Genomic DNA, 17,808 nt, shown 5'->3' with positions numbered 1-17,808 from the left:
CGTGACCTTGAGTGAACCATAACTTCTCCGGGCCTAGTTTCCTTGTCTGTGAAACGAAGGCCAAACGTCTACCGCACCAAACATCCTTGCGGTGAGGAACAAATGTGAAAGCCCTTTGTGAGCTGTAAAAAGTAATAAAATTTTGGCTATTCTGGGCTGCTAGTCACTCTTCCAGAACCCCTCCCTTTCCACTGGGATTCGCCCTACAAATCGCGCTCTGGGCGGGCACTTCTCACCACCCTCCTCTCGCAGTCTTTCCTATTGGCTTACGCAACGACCTCGCGGCGCCGAGTGTTGACGCCACGCCGCCTCCGCCGGCGAAAGGTGACGCATTGGTCCCGCCCCCGGCCGCGCCTGGCCTCCCGCGGGGCCCCGCCCTACGGGCCGACGCGGCTCGGATCCCGCCCCGCGGGTGACGTGTGGCGCGCGCGGCTTAGCCGTCCCGGCAGTTGGTGCAGCGGCGGTAGGGCTGAGTGCGATCGCTTCACCCCTCCCCTCCTCCGTCCCGGGCCCCCACCCAGCAGGGCCCAGCCGCAGCCCTAGCCCCAGCGGCCCGTCCCGTGCGGGCCCTTGTCGTCCCCTCAGCCGGCGACGCCCCGGGCCGGCCGCCCGCCACCATGGAGCTGGAGGACGGTGTGGTGTACCAGGAGGAGCCCGGCGGCTCCGGGGCCGTGATGTCGGAGCGGGTGTCCGGCCTGGCCGGCTCCATCTACCGCGAGTTCGAGCGGCTCATCGGGCGCTACGACGAGGAGGTGGTCAAGGAGCTGATGCCACTGGTGGTGGCCGTGCTGGAGAACCTGGACTCGGTGTTCGCGCAGGACCAGGAGCACCAGGTGGAGCTGGAGCTGCTGCGGGACGACAACGAGCAGCTCATCACCCAGTACGAGCGAGAGAAGGCGCTGCGCAAGCACGCCGAGGAGGTGAGGGCCGGCCGGCTGGGAGTGCGAGGGCCGGGCCCGAGGGCGGGCCGGGGGGCGGGGGTCGCGGTCCGTCTCAGGATGGGAGGCGCGCCGGCCTCCAGGAGGCAGGCCTGAGGCCGAGGCCAGCCGGACCGAGCCCGGCGGCCGCGAGGTCCCGGGACCCCCGGCCGGCGTTGGACGCCCAGGCAGGCTAGTGAGTGTCCAGGAGAAGAGAGTGTGATGGGGGAAGCAAGGCCCGGGGAGGAAGCCACAGCCTGGCCTGAGGGCACCTGGGATTGGCTGAGAGGGAGATTTTAGGGTGTCTGCTTGCCTCTCGTAGTTGAGGGAAGTTTCCGACCACCGTGGGATAGTCAGATGGCGGTTCAAACTTTTACCACGGGCGGGGGGGGGGGGGCGGGCGCATTTAAACACTACTGCCCTGGATATGTAACTTCCGCTGGTTCCAGCACCTTTCCTGGGGGTTGCTGCTTTGGGAAGTTAGAGATCTCCCTCTTTCGGCCAGTTTCTTGTTGACGTTTTAACCCTATTGAGAAAGAGGTTTTATTTTACGTTTTAAGTGCCTTGGTTGACACTTTGTCAACAGTTAGGTGTTGTATAACAATACTCTGTAAATATGGAGAGTATGCAATTTTATTTTATTGGTATCCCAGATCAAAGCTTTCTTCCTTGTCAGGTGGTAACCTTGGACAGTTCCCTTTAAAAACCCTTTGTTTATTTATAAAGAGGACGGGAACGGGGTGAGGGGCAGGTTGAGGAGGTGTGGGTGACAGTTGGCAAGCCTTTTCAAAGACTACGGTTTACAGGTGCTCTTGGCCAGCTTTTAACTTTAGTGCCTCAGCAGTGTGACCTCGGTGCCCTAACCTTGAGTGAACCTTTTGCAGCTCTGGAGTGCAAGTGATAGGTCTTTGACTTCTTGAGACAGTAGAGGATTTTAGCTTTCAGGATGTGTAGGCATTATTTCTGTGGAACTTATCTAATACAGGTGAAGTGTCCTATTCATCTTTGTTTCTTGAGCATCTAGCAAACCTGGTTAAATATATGGTGATTGAAGGAAGCTAAATAACTAATTATTGAAGGAACGACATGTGTATTTCAAAAATACTTGAAAAGTTTTTTTCTTTTTTAAAATAAATAAATTTATTTGTTTTTGGCTGTGCTGGGTGTTCGTTGCTTCACAAGGGCTTTCCCTAGTTGTGGTGAGTGGGGGCTACTCTTTGTTGTGGTGCGCAGGGCTCTTATTGCGGTGGCTTCTTTTGTTGCGGGGCACGGGCTCTAGGTGCACGGGCTTCAGTAGTTGTGGTACGCAGGCTCAGCAGTTGTGGCTCGGGGGCTCTAGAGTACAGGCTCACTAGTTGTGGTGCGCAGGCTCACTAGTTGTGGCACACAGGCTTGGTTGCTCTGCGGCATGTGGGATCTTCCCCGACCAGGACTCGAACCCGTGTCCCCTGAATTGGCAGGCGGATTCTTAACCACCACGCCACCAGGGAAGCCCCAATACTTGAAAAGTTTTAAGGATGTGATGCTCATTTCCTAAGACTAAGTAGTACCACCATTTAAACTTTTTGTCACTTATACCTTTGTACCAGGTCAAATAGTTCTTTTTTTTCTTTCTTTTTAAAAATAAATTTATTTATTTATTTATTTAGGGCTGCGTTGGGTCTTTGTTGCTGCATGCGCGGCCTTTCTCTAGTTGCAGCGAGTGGGGGCTAGTCTTTATTGCAGTGCGCGGGCTTATCATTGCGGTGGCTTCTCGCTGCAGAGCAGGGCTCTAGGTGTGCAGGCTTCAGTAGTTGTGGTGCACGGGCTCAGTAGTTGTGGCTTGCGGGCTCTAGAGCACAGGCTTAGTAGTTGTGGCACACGAGCTTATTTGTTCCATGGCATGTGGGATCTTCCTGGACCAGGGATCAGACCCGTGTCCCCTGCATTGGCAGGTGGATTCTTAACCACTGTGCCACCAGGGAAGTCCCTGTTTTTTTTTTTTTCCTTAAGCTTGACTGTATGATGATTTTTAGTTCTGATTTTGTGATCCATTTGAGTCAAAGGAACGCTATTGAATTTGCCAAACAAAACTGACTTTATTTCAAGAGTATTTCCAAGTATATAGGGAAGGAAGGGTTGAAAAAGAAAATCTAAGGATGGAATCAAAATTTCCACTGGTTTGTTAGCTGTTTACAGAACTGTTTATGGAACGGAGGTTATGTACTACTACTCCTGAGATGACTTGCCATGTCTTCATGCTCAGACAGGTCCTTGCCATTGTGTGGATGTAAATGGAAAGACTGTGGAATTAACCGAATATCCACACAGGTGAGGAACAGGCCCAGCATGACCTGTTACTGCAGATAAAAGAAACTACTCCTTTCAGCCTTAAACTCCTGTCAGTCCATGTAAACGTAGGCAAAATGCCAGGGTCGCACATGCCCAGAAAACCATCTGCCACAGGTTGCAGAATCAGAAAATAAAACTAAGCTGCTAGACTCTGGATTGTATATTAATTTCTTAAGTAAATGACTTGTAAAAAATAGATTATCCAATGACTTTCTTTGTAATTTGTGCTTTTTCAAATATGTCTATAAATTTTCTATAATGAAACCTTTGGGCAAAGGGCCATGATCTGAGAATACAGAACATTGATGTAATGCTAAATGAGCCAACTTCCAGACCACAAATGTGAAACCATCTTGTTATCAGTTTTCATGTAAGATCATAAATCAAGTTTTACCCAAGTACTCAGAAATTCAGTCTCTTTTAGGCCAATATGCAGAAATGATTCTTTGTTTAATTTTCTTTGAGTGTTTGTGGCCTTTAATACAAAGACTATTTCCATAAAGTCTGGTATTACAGCAAAAATGCCTCAGGGTATTTACAGCAAGAATATTTGAAAGTATGGAAATTGACCATCACCTGAGAGAGTTAAGTAAGTTCTGAGCACCTTTGTGGAAATTTAGGAGAATGTGTAAATAATGAGGACGTTTTAGGAGGTGTGAAGTGCTTTAATCTCTTGCTTGCAGGGATTCTCAACAAGGAATCAGGAAGTTAATCTTTATTATAATGGTACTACTTAATTTGAATACCTTCTGTCTTTTTTTTTTTTTTTTTTTTGATCGTTTGGGCCTCTCACTGTTGTGGCCTCTCCCGTTGCGGAGCACAGGCTCCGGACGCCCAGGGCTCACGGGCCCAGCCGCTCCGTGGCATGTGGGATCTTCCCGGACCAGGGCATGAACCCGTGTCCCCTGCATCAGCAGGCGGACTCTCAACCACTGCGCCACCAGGGAAGCCCCCTTCTGTCTTTTTAATTGCTTATTTGAATTTGTTGTGTGGAGTTAGCCTGATGGTGTTGAGTCTATAAAAACAATCTGAAGGAGGGCTGATTTTAGATAGATTCGTAACCAGCTTCAAATGCTAATCAAGAAATCTCTCATTTTATAGCTCTCACCATTCTCCCCTTTGGGCTCCCTGCTCCAGCCATGTGTATTTTTTCCATTCTTTAACCAAGTCCTGTCTGATGCCTTTGCCCATGCTGTTTCCTTGGCCTACAGTGCTTTTCCCTCAGAGCTTCACCCTGGCTAGCTCCTCACTTTTGGCTCAGCTTAAATTTCACTTCTTCTGCTAGACTTTTCCTGCCTACTCTAGCCAGAGTAAGCCTTGTGAATCTATGAACAATTTACCTGTAAATCAGTAATTTAAAAAAAATCTGGAGAGGGAATCCCTTGGCAGTCCAGTGGTTAGGACTCAGTGTTTTCACTGCTGGAGCCCGGGTTCAACACCTGGTTGGGGAACTAATCCCACAAGCTGAGTGGTGCAGACAAAAAAAAAAATCTGGAGAAAGATGTTATTCTTGGGGAAGAATATATTAGTGTTTTTTATTTTTGTTTGTTTTTGTTTTTGTTTGTTTGTTTTTTGCGGTACACGGGCCTCTCACTGTTGTGGCCTCTCCCGTTGCGGAGCACAGGCCCCGGACGCGCAGGCTCAGCGGCCATGGCTCATGGGCCCAGCCGCTCCGTGGCACGTGGGATCTTCGTGAACCGGGGCACGAACCCGTGTCCCCTGCATCGGCAGGCAGACTCCCAACCACTGCGCCACCAGGGAAGCCCCTTTATGTTTTTGTTTGTGTAAGTTCTGATTCTTTTAAAATAGACATGATTTGTTTTGAGTAATTAAAAAAAAAGAATTTACAAGGTCGTGTTAGTTTCAGATGTACAGCAAAGTGATTCAGTTATACATAGGGAATTTAGTTTCAAAGTGAGAGTTTATTTAGCATGATTGGGTAGAGGGAGATTGCACATAAAAATGAAGATGTACCCTCTTCATCCTCTGTGAGTGGTAGAAGCATATATGAAGAGAGAATATCTTTGCTGGGAAGAAGATGTTGTGATTATGTGACTGCTTTTCTGTGACTTTTTGTCTGAAAAAGACTGGGGTGATTAAGTGCAGAGATGAGAGATATTACTGAGAATATTCTAATTAACTTTTCCCCAATGAATCACCACTTAAAGATGTAACAAAATGGATGTTTTATATTAAGACTTTAATCAGGTTGTTTTCTTTGGAAGTCTATGAACATGGGAGTGAGTGATAAGATTTGTGGGCAGGAAAGCAGGCATTGGTATTGATTTTTTTAAATTGATGTTATAGTTCTCACTGATTCATAAAAATATTTTAATCAAAAGTTAAGGAAATTAATTTTGATTTGTTTGCAAAATAATTTACAGTGAAAGTTCACTTCTTTAATAAACACTTAAAAAGGAATATTTGAAGTCTTATCAATTTAGTTTTATGATTTATTTTTATCAAGACAGGAGTGAAGAGTACTTTTGAATACTTCAGCTTATATTTGTTGATGGTGGCTATTGAGGACTTAGGATGCTAAAAGTGGAAATTCCCTATTTGCTTCAACATTAAGTTTATTTTGTGTCTTTAGCACAGTTATTTAAATTGGTAATTATGATGTTTATTCAGATTTTTAGCCTTAATTCTATTACTCTAGTGTCAAAAGAAATTTAATTCGCTATTAAGTAGATTATGGGGATTCCCTGGTGGTCCAGTGGTTACAAGTCTGAGCTTCCACTGCAGGGGTCATGGGTTCCATTCCTGTTCAGGAAACTAAGTGGAGCAGTAGGGGAAAAGTAGTTTGTTTATATGCACAGATGATCTGTTAGTAGGTCCATTAGTTGTTAACATTTGACATAAAGTTTTCAAACACTTTTAAAAAGTGAAGTCTCTCTGTGGCACCTGTTCAGTGTTTTTTTTTTTTAAACATTTATTTAGGCCGTGCCGGGTCTTTGTTGCGGCACATCGATATTCATTGCGGCCTGTGGGATCTTTAGTTGCAGCATGCAGGATCTTTTTTTAGTTGCGGCATGCAGGCTCATAGTTGCAGCATGCATGTGGGGTCTAGTTTCCTGATCAGGAATCGAACCGTGACCCCCTTCATTGGGAGCGTGGAGTCTTACCCACTGGACCCCAGGGAAGTCCCTGCGTTTGTTTTAAATAGGCTAACTTGATTTTTTCTTCTGTGAAAATTTCACTTGATATATTTGCCACCATATTATTTTCCTTGAAACCAGTATCTTGTGGTATCTTCAGGGAATTAAAGATTTTTGGTCCAAAGGTTGACTGAGGTACTGACTTCATTTCTCTCTTGGTTCAGTTAGAGCAAAGGTCAGCAGCTTTTCAGAATGTTATGTTACCTCTTAATTTCTAAGTTGTAGAATGCTCAAAATACACCTTAGTGCTTCATTGATCTCTGTATGCCCAAATTATTTTGTATATAAAATGAGTACATTTTAAAACACACTTAAAATACATATTTTCATATTTTAAAAAATACCATTGTTTTTTCTTGCAGAACTATTTGAAATAAGCTTCACACTGCCCCTAGTCAGAGTAGATATGTCCTTGCGTCTAGTCAATCCTTACTTCCAGGCACTTTCTGAAATGAACAGTGTATTTGTTCTCTAGGGGAAGGTGTGTACATTGGTGGGAGGGGGTGTGTGTTACCTTGTGAAGTGGTAATCAGTTAACCATTGTTTTGCTATTAAGACAGATCTTACCCTTTACCTTTAGAGATTTCTGAATTTAAGTATCTGAGATACATTATGTGTCCTTGGGATGGTGACATTCATATTTTACTTATTTAAAATCACAAAAGAGACTATGAAAATGGGTAAGGTACCAAGATGGATTAGTAGAGTAAGAACTACTCACTAGATTACTGTGGTATAAAACATAGGTCACTGACCCAATTCGGTGCCTATGTTTGGTGCGTAAGTTTCTTGGACTCCTTAGCTTACCTTTAACTATGCATTGCTTACTTAAATCACTTGGAACCTTTTGGTTCCCAGGAGAGCTAGTATTAGACTGTAGCCAAATACCTGTTCTTTTGTTCCCTTGACCAATGGTTGAGTTATTTTAAAAACACCTTTTTTTTTTTTGTCCTGCTCAGCACTCATAATGAATATAGATGTTACCTAAGTAAATTACTAGGTTGAGATAAGAAATATCAGCATAGACCCAGTTTAAAAATGTATGCAATGTGTTTATTCATAAAGCTGACATTTAGGGCTTCCCTGGTGGGGAAGTGGTTGAGAGTCCGCCTGCCGATGCAGGGGACACAGGTCCGTGCCCTGGTCTGGGAAGATACCACATGCCGCAGAGCGGCTGGGCCCATGAGCCATGGCCGCTGAGCCTGCGTGTCCGGAGCCTGTGCTCCGCAACAGCAGAGGCCACAACAGTGAGAGGCCTGCGTACTGAAAAAAAAAAAAAAAAAAAAAAAGCTGACATTTAGAAATATATGTGTGTAGGGCTTCCCTGGTGGCGCAGTGGTTAAGAATCCGCCTGTCAGTGCAGGGGACACAGGTTTGATCCCTGGTCCGGGGAGATCTCACATGCCGTGGAACAACGAAGCCTGTGTACCACAACTGCTGAGCATGTGCTCTAGAGCCCACAAGCCACAACTACTGAGCCCGCGTGCCACAACTACTGAAGCCTGCACGCCTAGAGCCGGCACTCTGCAACGAGAGAAGCCACCACAATGAGAAGCCCATGCACTGCAACGAAGAATAGCCCCTGCTCGCCGCAACTAGAGAAAGCCTGCACATGACAACGAAGACCCAATGCAGCCAAAAATAAATAAATAAATAAATAAATTTATATATATATATATAAAAAGAAATATATGTGTGTAAATTCTATATATTTTGAAGTTTTGGCCAGTGATATTTTGTTATTAGCTTCAATACAAGTCTGTGGAATTCACTTAAGAATTCTGGTGTCTGCATACAGACTGAAAGTAAGGAATGGAAAAAGATATTCCATGCAAATGGAAATCAAAAGAAAGCTGGAGTAGCAATACTCATATCAGACAAAATAGACTTTAAAATACTGTTACAAGAGATAAGGAAGAACACTACATAATGATCAAGGGATCAATCCAAGAAGAAGATATAACAATTGTAAATATATATGCACCCAATATAGGAGCACCTCAGTACATAAGTCAAATGCTAACAGCAATAAAAGGAGAAATCGACAGAAATACAATAATAGCGGGGGACTTTAATACCTCAGTCTCCTCAATGGACAGATCATCCAGACAGAAAATCAATAAGGAAACACAGGCCTTAAATGACACATTAGACCAGATGGACTTAGCAGCCGAATACACTTTCTTCTCAAGTGCGTACAGAATGTTCTCCAGGATAGATCACATCTTGGGCCACAAATCAAGCCTCGGTAAATTTAAGAAAATTGAAATTATATCAAGCATCTTTTCTGACCACACGCTATGAGATTAGAAATCAGTTACAGGAGAGACTTCCCTGGTGGTCCAGTGGTTAAGAGTCTGCATTTCCAATGCAGGGGGCGTGGGTTCCATCCCTGGTTGGGGAAACTAAGATCCCACATGCCGCATGACATGGCCAAAAGAAAAGAAGAAAAAAAAATCAATTACAGGAAAAAAACTGTTAAAAACACAAACACATGGAGGCTAAGCAATATGTTACTAAGCAACCAGTGGATCACTGAAGAAATCAAAGAGGAAATAAGAAAAAAATACCTACACACGAATGATAATGAAAACAGGATGGTCCAAAACCTCTGGGATGCAGCAAAAGCTGTTCTAAGAGGGAAGTTTATAGCAGTACAATCTTATCTGAGGAAACAAGAAAAATCTCAAATAAACAACCTAACCTTACACCTAAAGCAACTAGAGAAAGAGGAACAAACAGAACCCAAAGTTAGTAGAAGGAAATAAATTGTAAAGATTAGAACAGAAATAAATGAAATAGAGACAAAGAAAACAATAGCAAAGGTCAGTGAAACTAAAAGCTGGTTCTTTGAGAAGATAAACAAAATTGGTAAACCTTTAGCCAGACTCATCAAGAAAAAAAGGGGGCAGGGCTCAAATCAATAAAATTAGAAATGAAAAAGGAGCAGTTAAAACTGACACAAAGGAAATACAAGGCATCATAAGAGACTACAAAAAGCAACTATCATGCCAATAAAATGGACAACCTAGAAGAAATGGACAAATTCTTAGAAAAGCACAACCTTCCAAGACTGAACTTGGAAGAAATAGAAAATGTCAACAGACCATGCATAAGTACTGAAATTGAAAACAGTGGTTAAAAGACTTCCAACAAACAAAAGTCCAGGACCAGATGGCTTCACAGGGGAATTCTAGCAATCATTTAGGGAAGAGTTAACACCTACCCTTCTGAAACTCTTCCAGAAAATTGCAGAGGAAGGAATACTCCCAAGCTCATTCTATGAGGCCACCATTAGCCTGATACCAAAACCATAGAAGATATCACACACACACAAAAAGTACAGGCCAATATCACTGATGAACATAGATGCAGAAATCCTCAACAAAATACTAGCAAACCGAATTCAACAATACATTAAAAGGATCATCCACCATGATCAAGTGAGATTGATGACAGGGATGCAAGGATTGTTCAATATCCACAAATCAATCAGTGTGATAAACCAGATTAACAAAGTGAAGAATAAAAAGCATATGATCATCTTAATTGATGCAGAAAAAGCTTTTGATAAAACCCAACACCCATGATAAAAGCTCTCCAGAAAGTGGGAATAGAGGGAACTTACTTCAACATAATAAAGGCTGTATATGACAAACCCAGCTAACATCATTCTGCACTGTGAAAAGCTGAAATCATTCCCTCTAAGATTGGGAAACAATCCTATTTACCATCACATCAAAAAGAATGACAGGTTTTGGTAACTACAGATGTGATGGGAATAGGGAAAAATAAAGTGTGGATAAAAATGGGTCCAGGCATCGGGAAGCTATGGTTTCTCAAGTAGCTGCTTTAGTCATTAAAGCCTAAATGTCCATTCTCTTAATCACACGTCTGAATTTCTAAAGTAGCAGTATTTTGATTCATCCCTCTTGTTAAGTGTGCTGATAGGATTGTCCCTTCAAAACCACAGACCCAAGGGCCAGGTTTTGGGCAGGGAGGCTCTTGCCTACCAGACCTGTGGAGACATCCCACCGCCCCCTCCACTGCCTTGCAGGGTAGGGTGTAGTAACATCAGACTAGACATCAGGACAGTAAATCCCAGGGTTTGCTTAAGGGGTAGTATGGTGATAACTCAGTTGGTTTACACTTCTAATAGAAGCCCATGTAATCTAAAATAAAACTGCCTATATCAAGTAAAAAAAAAAAAAAAGAATATAATACCTAGGAATAACCCTACCTAAGGAGACAAAAGACCTCTACTCTGAAAACTATAAGGCACTGATGAAAGAAATCAGAGATCACACAAACAGATAGAAGGATATACCGTGTTCTTGGGTTGGAAGAATCAGTATTGTCAAAAGGACTATATTTCCCAAGGCGATCTGCAGATTCAATGCAATCCCTATCAAATTACCAATGGCATTTTTCACAGAACTAGAACAAAAAATTCTAAAATTTATATGGAAACAAAAAAGACCCAGAATAGCCAAAGCAATTCTGAGAAAGAAAAGTGGAGCTGGAGGAATCAGGGTCCCTGACTTCAGACTGTACTACAAAGCTACAGTAATCAAAACAGTATGGTACTGGCACAAAAATGAAAAATAAATCAATGGAACAGGATAGAAAGCCTAGAAATAAACACATGCACCTATGGTCAATTAATCTATGACAAAGGAGGCAAGAATATACAATGGAGAAAAGGCAGTCTCTTCAATAAATGGTGCTGGGAAAACTAGAAAGCTACACATAAAAATATGAAATTAGAACACTCTAACACCATACACAAAAGTAAACTTGAAATGGATCAAAGACCTACATGTAAGGCTGGACAGTATAAAACTCTTAGAGGAAAACATAGGCAGAACACTCTTTGACATACATCGCAGCAATATCTTTTTTGATCCACCTCCTTGAGTAATGAAAATAAAAACAAAAACAACTGGGACCTAATTAAACTTAAAAGCTTCTGCGCAGCAAAAGAAACCATAAACAAAACGAAAAGGCAACCCACAGAATGGGAGAAAATACTTGAAAACAAAGTGACCAACAAGGGTTGCTACGACACAGTCAAAAAATGCAGCTCTAAATAGACAGTTCTCCAAAGAATACGTACAGATGGCCAAAGAACACATGAAAAGATAGTCAACATCACTAATTATCAGAGAAGTGCAAATCAAAACTACAGTGAGGTAATACCTCACAGCAGTCAGAATGGCCTTCATCAAAAATCTACAAACAATAAATGCTGGAGAGGGTGTGGAGAAAAGGGTACCCTCCTACACTGTTGGTGGGAATATAAATTGGTACAACCACAATGGAGAACAGTGTGGAGGTTCCTTAAAAAACTAAAAATAAAACTACCATATGATCTAGCAATCCCACTCCTGGGCATATATCTGGATAAAACCAGAATCTGAAAGGATACATGCACCCCCACATTCATTGCAGCACTGTTTACCATAGCCAAGACATGGAAGCAACCTAAATGTACATCAACAAAGGGATGGGCAGAGAATATATGGTACATATATTTAGTGGAATATTAGCCTAAAAAAAGAATGAAATAATGCCATTTGCAGCAACATGGATGGATCTAGAAATTATCATACTAAGTGAAGTAAGTCAGACAGAGAAAGACAAATATATGATATTGCTTAAATATGGAATCTAAAAAATGGTATAAATGAACTTATGTACAAAACAGAAATAGAGTCACAGATGTAGAAAACAAACTTATGGTTACCGGGGGGGAAATGGGGGGAGTGATAAATTGGGAGACTGGGATTGGCATATACACACTACTATATATAAAATAGATAACTAATAAGGACTTACTGTATAGCACAGGAAATACTCTCTAATGACCTATATGAGAAAAGAATCTAAAAAAGAGTGGATATATGTATATGTACAACTGATTCACTTTGCTGTGCAGCAGAAACTAGCACATTTTCAATCAACTGTACTCCAATAAAAATTAAAAGAAAAAATAATAAACAGTACATTTTAAGGGAAAAAAAAGAATTTTCGTGTCTAGTAGTTTGGCATAGTTCTGCTGAATACGTTTGAATGGAGCCATGGGAATTTACATGTTAATACAGTAGAGAAGTTTCTAAGTTGAGGATCTAGAATTATTATTGGGAACTTTAAAAATACCATTTTTATTTTTTAAGAGGAAGATGGTGAATTAACATTTTTGAGTACCTGCTCTGTATCATGTACTCTGCTACATACTTTATTTTATTATTATTATTTATTTTGTGGCTGCGTTGGTTCTTTGTTGCTGCGTGCAGGCTTTCTCTAGTTGTGGCGAGCAGGGGCTACTCTTCGTTGTGGTGCATGGGCTTCTCATTGCGGTGGCTTCTCTTGTTTTGGAGCACGGGCTCTAGGCGCATGGGCTCAGTAGTTGTCGCTCGCGGGCTCAGTAGTTGTGGCACACCGGCCCTAGAGTGGGCAGGCCTCAGTAGTTGCAGCGTGTGGGCTCAGTAGTTGTGGTGCATGTGCTATAGTAGTTGTGGTGCACGGGCTCAGTAGTTGTGGCTCGTGGGCTCTAGAGCGCAGACTCAGTAGTTGTGGCGTACGGGCTTAGTTGCTCCGTGGCGTGCGGGATCTTCCTGAACGGGGGATCGAACCCATGTCCCTTGCATTGGCAGGTGGATTCTTAACCACTGCGCCACCAGGGAATTCCCCCCTTTTATTTTTGAGGTCAGTAAACTTTTTCAATAAACCACCCCCAGCTTTTTATTAGGAAAATTTTCAAAAATACAGAAAAATGAAAAGTTTGTTTATTATCTATATATTTGTTACCTGGATTCAGTAGTTCTTTTATTTATCTACCTACACACCAGATACATACGACAAAATATATATATACATACGCATATTTTTAAATTGTTGAACCATTGCAAAGTAAATTGCAGATGTTATGACACATCACCCTTCAGTACTTAAAGTAATTATCCTAAAAATGAAAGCATTGTACCATATAACCACAATTTTATTTACATAGGAGAACATTTTTTAATATCTAATATTCCATTTGAATTAATGTTTAGGAACAGAGTACATGTCAGTTATAGAGGTAAGTTAATATTTTTATAGTGAACTAATGTCACTCATCTGGAAGGAAGAAACGATTGCAGTTTAGCTACTTTTCTGTAAGAAATTTAAATCTGAGATTTATAAAACAAAATTGGTTAAAAATTTTTATTTAAGATTATAGTATAAAAATACCATGGATTATTTTTCCCCTTTGAAATTTAGAGATGCAGAAATTGAGAAATTACCCTACATTTAATGTTTTCTCTAGTAACTTTTTTTACCTTGTTTCTGACTGCTTACCTGCTCCACTAGGATTTATAGAGCCCGAGAAGAAGTTTTTCCTTGTAATTTGAGGTCCTGCTGATTGGATTCTCCACAGGGGATGGGTCTAGGATTTTTGTGATTCTGGATTCTGTTATTGTCCTTTAAAATGTATTTTCACTTGCTTTTCTTGCAGGTATCTTTTAATGGCTGGGCAGAAACTCCATGATCTTCTAGTTCTTTCCTATCCCGTTCCCATAGGTAGATAAATAGGAGACACGAATAATCAGAAAGAACAAATATATATTGAGCCAGGCACTGTTCTAGACTCTGAGAATGTGGCCACAAACAGATCAGACAAGTAAGGTAGCCCTTGCTTTCTTAGAGTTTATATTATAATAAAGAATAAACAAACCAGTTAATTACAGATTGTAATAGGTGTTACACGGGAAATAAAAAAGGTGAGGTGATACAGAATAAAGAGGCAGGCACTTTATTTATTTTTTTGCGGTACGCAGGCCTCTCACTGTTGTGGCCTCTCCCGTTGTGGAGCACAGGCTCCGGACGCGCAGGCTCAGCGGCCATGGCTCACGGGCCCAGCCGCTCCGCGGCATGTGGGATCTTTCCGGACTGGGGCACGAACCCGTGTCCCCTGCATCAGCAGGCGGACTTTCAACCACTGTGCCACCAGGGAAGCCCTAGGCAGGCACTTTAGATGGAACAAGCAAGTTTATAAAAGGGAAGCTGTCCATGCAGGAAATAATTCATCTCATTATTTAGATATGATGAGTAATTATTTAGATATGAAACTTTAGGTATAATAGAATTTCTCCTACTCATATTCTTTTTTTGTTCATTTTTATTTTTATTTTATTAGTTATTTATTTACTTTTGGCTGCATTGGGTCTTCGTTGCTGCATGCAGGCTTTCTCTAGTTGCGGCGGGCAGGAGCACTCTTTGTTGTGGTGCACGGGCTTCTCATTGCGGTGGCTTCTCTTGCTGCGGAGCACAGGCTCTAGGCACACAGGCTTCAGTAGTTGTGGCTTGCAGGCTCTCGAGCGCAAGCTCAGTAGTTATGGCGTGTGGGCTTAGGTGCTCTGCGGCGTGTGGGATCTTCCCAGACCAGGGATTGAACCCGTGCCTCCTGCATTGGCGGGCAGATTCTTTTTTTTTTAATCTCATTTTTTGTGGGTAATTCTTTTTTTAATTATTTTTGGCTGCGTTGGGTCTTTGTTGCTGCATGTGGGCTTTCTCTAGTTGCCGCGAAAGGGGGCTACTCTTCCTAGCAGTGTGTGGGCTTCTCATTGTGGTGGCTTCTCTTGTTGTGGAGCACAGGCTCTAGGCACACGGGCTTTAGTAGTTGCAGCATGCAGGCTCAGTAGTTGCAGTACACAGGCCATAGAGCATGCGGGCTTCAGTAGTTGCAGTGCGTGGGCTCAGTAGTTTCGGCACGTGGGCTCAGTAGTTGTGGCTCGCGGGCTCTAGAGTGCAGGCTCAGTAGTTGTGGTGCACAGGGTTAGTTGCTCTGCGGCATGTGGGATCTTCCTGGACGAGGGATCAAACTGGTGTCCCCTACATTGGCAGGCAGATTCTTAACCACTGTGCCACCAGGGAAGTCCCAGCCTACTCATATTCTTAAAAATTCACAAAAGTGATGGAAATGCCAAGGCGATCCAGTAGTTAGAACTATGTGCTTTGACTGCTGAGGCACAGTTTCAGTCCATGGTCGGGGAACTAAAATCCTGCAAGCCGCATGGCGCAGCCAAAAAATAAAAAAATAAAAAATAAAACCAAGTAAGAAAATTCACAAAAGTGAATAACTCTCATAAATGCATTTCTTCTATTTTCTGTCTTACACGTTCTCATACTTGACTTCTCAGCAACATTTGACTCTCTGGCTCACTCTTTCTTTAAGAAACATTATATTTTGGTTCTCTGAAATCTCTTGGTTTGGTTCTTTGAAATCTCTTGATTTTCCTCTTACTTATCTGACCACTCTGTGGATTCTTCTTAGTCACATTAGCTTTGGTGTTCCTTGGTGCTCTTTCTAAGATCCCCGTAAATTCCCACTCTGCACACTGCGTAGCTCATGTTATCCATTCTGATCAGTTCAATTTACCATTTGTTGAGTATTTCAAAATGTGTATCTCATTCATTCATTTAACAGATATTTATTGAGTGCCATCTGTATTCCTGGTACTGTATCTGTTGGGGATACAGTGGTGAGTAAAACAGACAAGATTCTTCCTTCACGGAGCTGACAGGCTATTAAGAACAGCCTGTTAAGGCTAGATCTCTCCCTGGGGTTTCAGATCCATATTACTGTTGTTTATTGGACATGAATGTCTCCCGGCATGTCCAAAACTGAATTTAACTTCCAGGCTTTCTCATCCTCTGTTCCCAGTCTTCGTGAGGGATACCACTATATACCTAGCCAGATACCAGGTCACCATTCTTAACTGTTCTCTCTCCTTCATCCCCATTGCTGCCTTCTTTTGTTTTCAACTTTTAAATGTGTCTGGAATCTCTTTACTTTTTTTCAAATCTATTTTTACTACTCTGAAGAGCTGGAACTTCTTTCATTTACACTGAATACCAGGTCTGGCACATAGGAAGTAACCATTGAAAATTTCTTTTTTTCTTTTTTAAAAAAAATTAATTAATTAATTTATTTTTGGCTGCATTGGGTCTTCGTTGCTATGCGCGAGCTTTCTCTAGTTGCGGTGAGCAGGGGCTACTCTTCATTGTGATGCGTGGGCTTCTCATCGCGGTGGCTTCTCGTTGCGGAGCACGGGCTCTAGGCGCTCGGGCTTCAGTAGTTGTGGCACTTGGGCTCAGTAGTTGTGGCTTGCAGGCTCTAGTGTGCAGGCTTAGTAGTTGTGGCCCATGGGCTTAGTTGCTCCACGGCATGTGGGATCCTCCCAGATCAGGGCTTGGACCTGTGTCCCCTGCACTGGCAGGTGGATTCCTAACTACTGTGCCACCAGCGAAGTCCCATTGAAAATTTCTGAATAAATGATTGTACAACTGAAACTGTCCTATAACTGATCTGTCTGCTTCCCATATTGCCAGCCTATAAACTGTCCACCACACTGTACCTGGATCTCTCCAAAATGGCAGATCATTTCCGCACTTAAAAGCCTTTAGTGGCTCTGTCTAAAGTTCTTGAAATGACTAAAGTTTTTAATGTACAGGGCCTTGTAATCTGGCCGCTCCTTATTTTACCAGTCTAATCTTTTCCTTTTAGAGCCATACTGAATACCTTGAGTTTGTTATGCAAAAGGCATTCTCTCCAGGCGTTCTTAAAAGCTGCCTCTTTGCTTGGCACTCTCTTTCTCTTCTATTACCTGGCTACCATTATTCAAGTTTCAATTCAGGAATGCCTTTTATGACACCCAAGTTTGGATTGTACCCATTTTATGTCTTCCCACAGCATACTGTCCTCTCATAGTACTTTCAGTGTTTTACCTAACTAACATATTGCTTTAATTCCCCCACTAAACTACTGGGATGCAGTAGGTATTAGATATTTGTTGGTTGGTTGGATGGTGGATAGATAAGTATGCTAAAGGTCGAATTGCAAAGCCTAGCTGTTTAAAATTCTCTTTTGTGCATTCAAGTTATTGTCCTTACTGTTGGAGCCAAGTTATGCTAAATAAAACTTCCAAAAAGTTCCAGGAAGTTCTTCAATAAGTCCTTTGACTTAGGCATATACAGAAAAAGTGACTTCTCCTGAGTATAGTTATTACAGACACTTTACCTACATTGTCCTACATAGTAGATGGTCTAGAAATATTTAGGCATTTTAGAAATTGAAATATTAAGATCATTGGAACTATTGTCAGAGTATTGTAGAGATTGCTTCTGCATTAGCAAAGATTGGCCTAGGTGATCTTAAAAGTCATGTTAGCACCATGATTCTCTGGTTGTCTTTTTTTCTTTTTGGCTGTGCTGTGTGGCTTGTAGGATCTTACTTCCCCAACCAGGGATCGAACCCATGCCCCCTGCAGTAGAAGCACAGAGTCCTAACCACTGGACTGCCAGGAAATTCCCTCTCTGATTTTTTTTTTTCCCTCACAGCAAGAAATTTGGAGATA

The 17,808-nt window shown here is 42.3% G+C and overlaps 1 protein-coding gene across 4 annotated transcripts in view; it reads left to right on the top strand.

Annotated features, from left to right (window-relative positions):
• The first annotated feature begins 448 nt into the window (after positions 1–448).
• Positions 449–17,808, top strand: part of SPAG9 (sperm associated antigen 9) — a 143,167-nt gene continuing 125,807 nt past the window's right edge. For all 4 annotated transcript variants that reach the window (XM_059998345.1, XM_059998344.1, XM_059998343.1 and 1 more), the window contains exon 1: positions 449–920. In XM_059998345.1, coding sequence (XP_059854328.1) covers positions 618–920 — 303 coding nt within the window. In that variant the 5' untranslated portion in view covers positions 449–617. The remainder of the gene's footprint in view (positions 921–17,808) is intronic.

The sequence above is a fragment of the Delphinus delphis genome, chromosome 19, assembly GCF_949987515.2.
Source record: "Delphinus delphis chromosome 19, mDelDel1.2, whole genome shotgun sequence".
NCBI classification, from domain to species: Eukaryota; Metazoa; Chordata; class Mammalia; order Artiodactyla; family Delphinidae; genus Delphinus; species Delphinus delphis.
The sequence above is the reverse complement of the archived record's forward strand: the minus strand, read 5'-3'. Positions and strand labels throughout refer to the sequence as shown.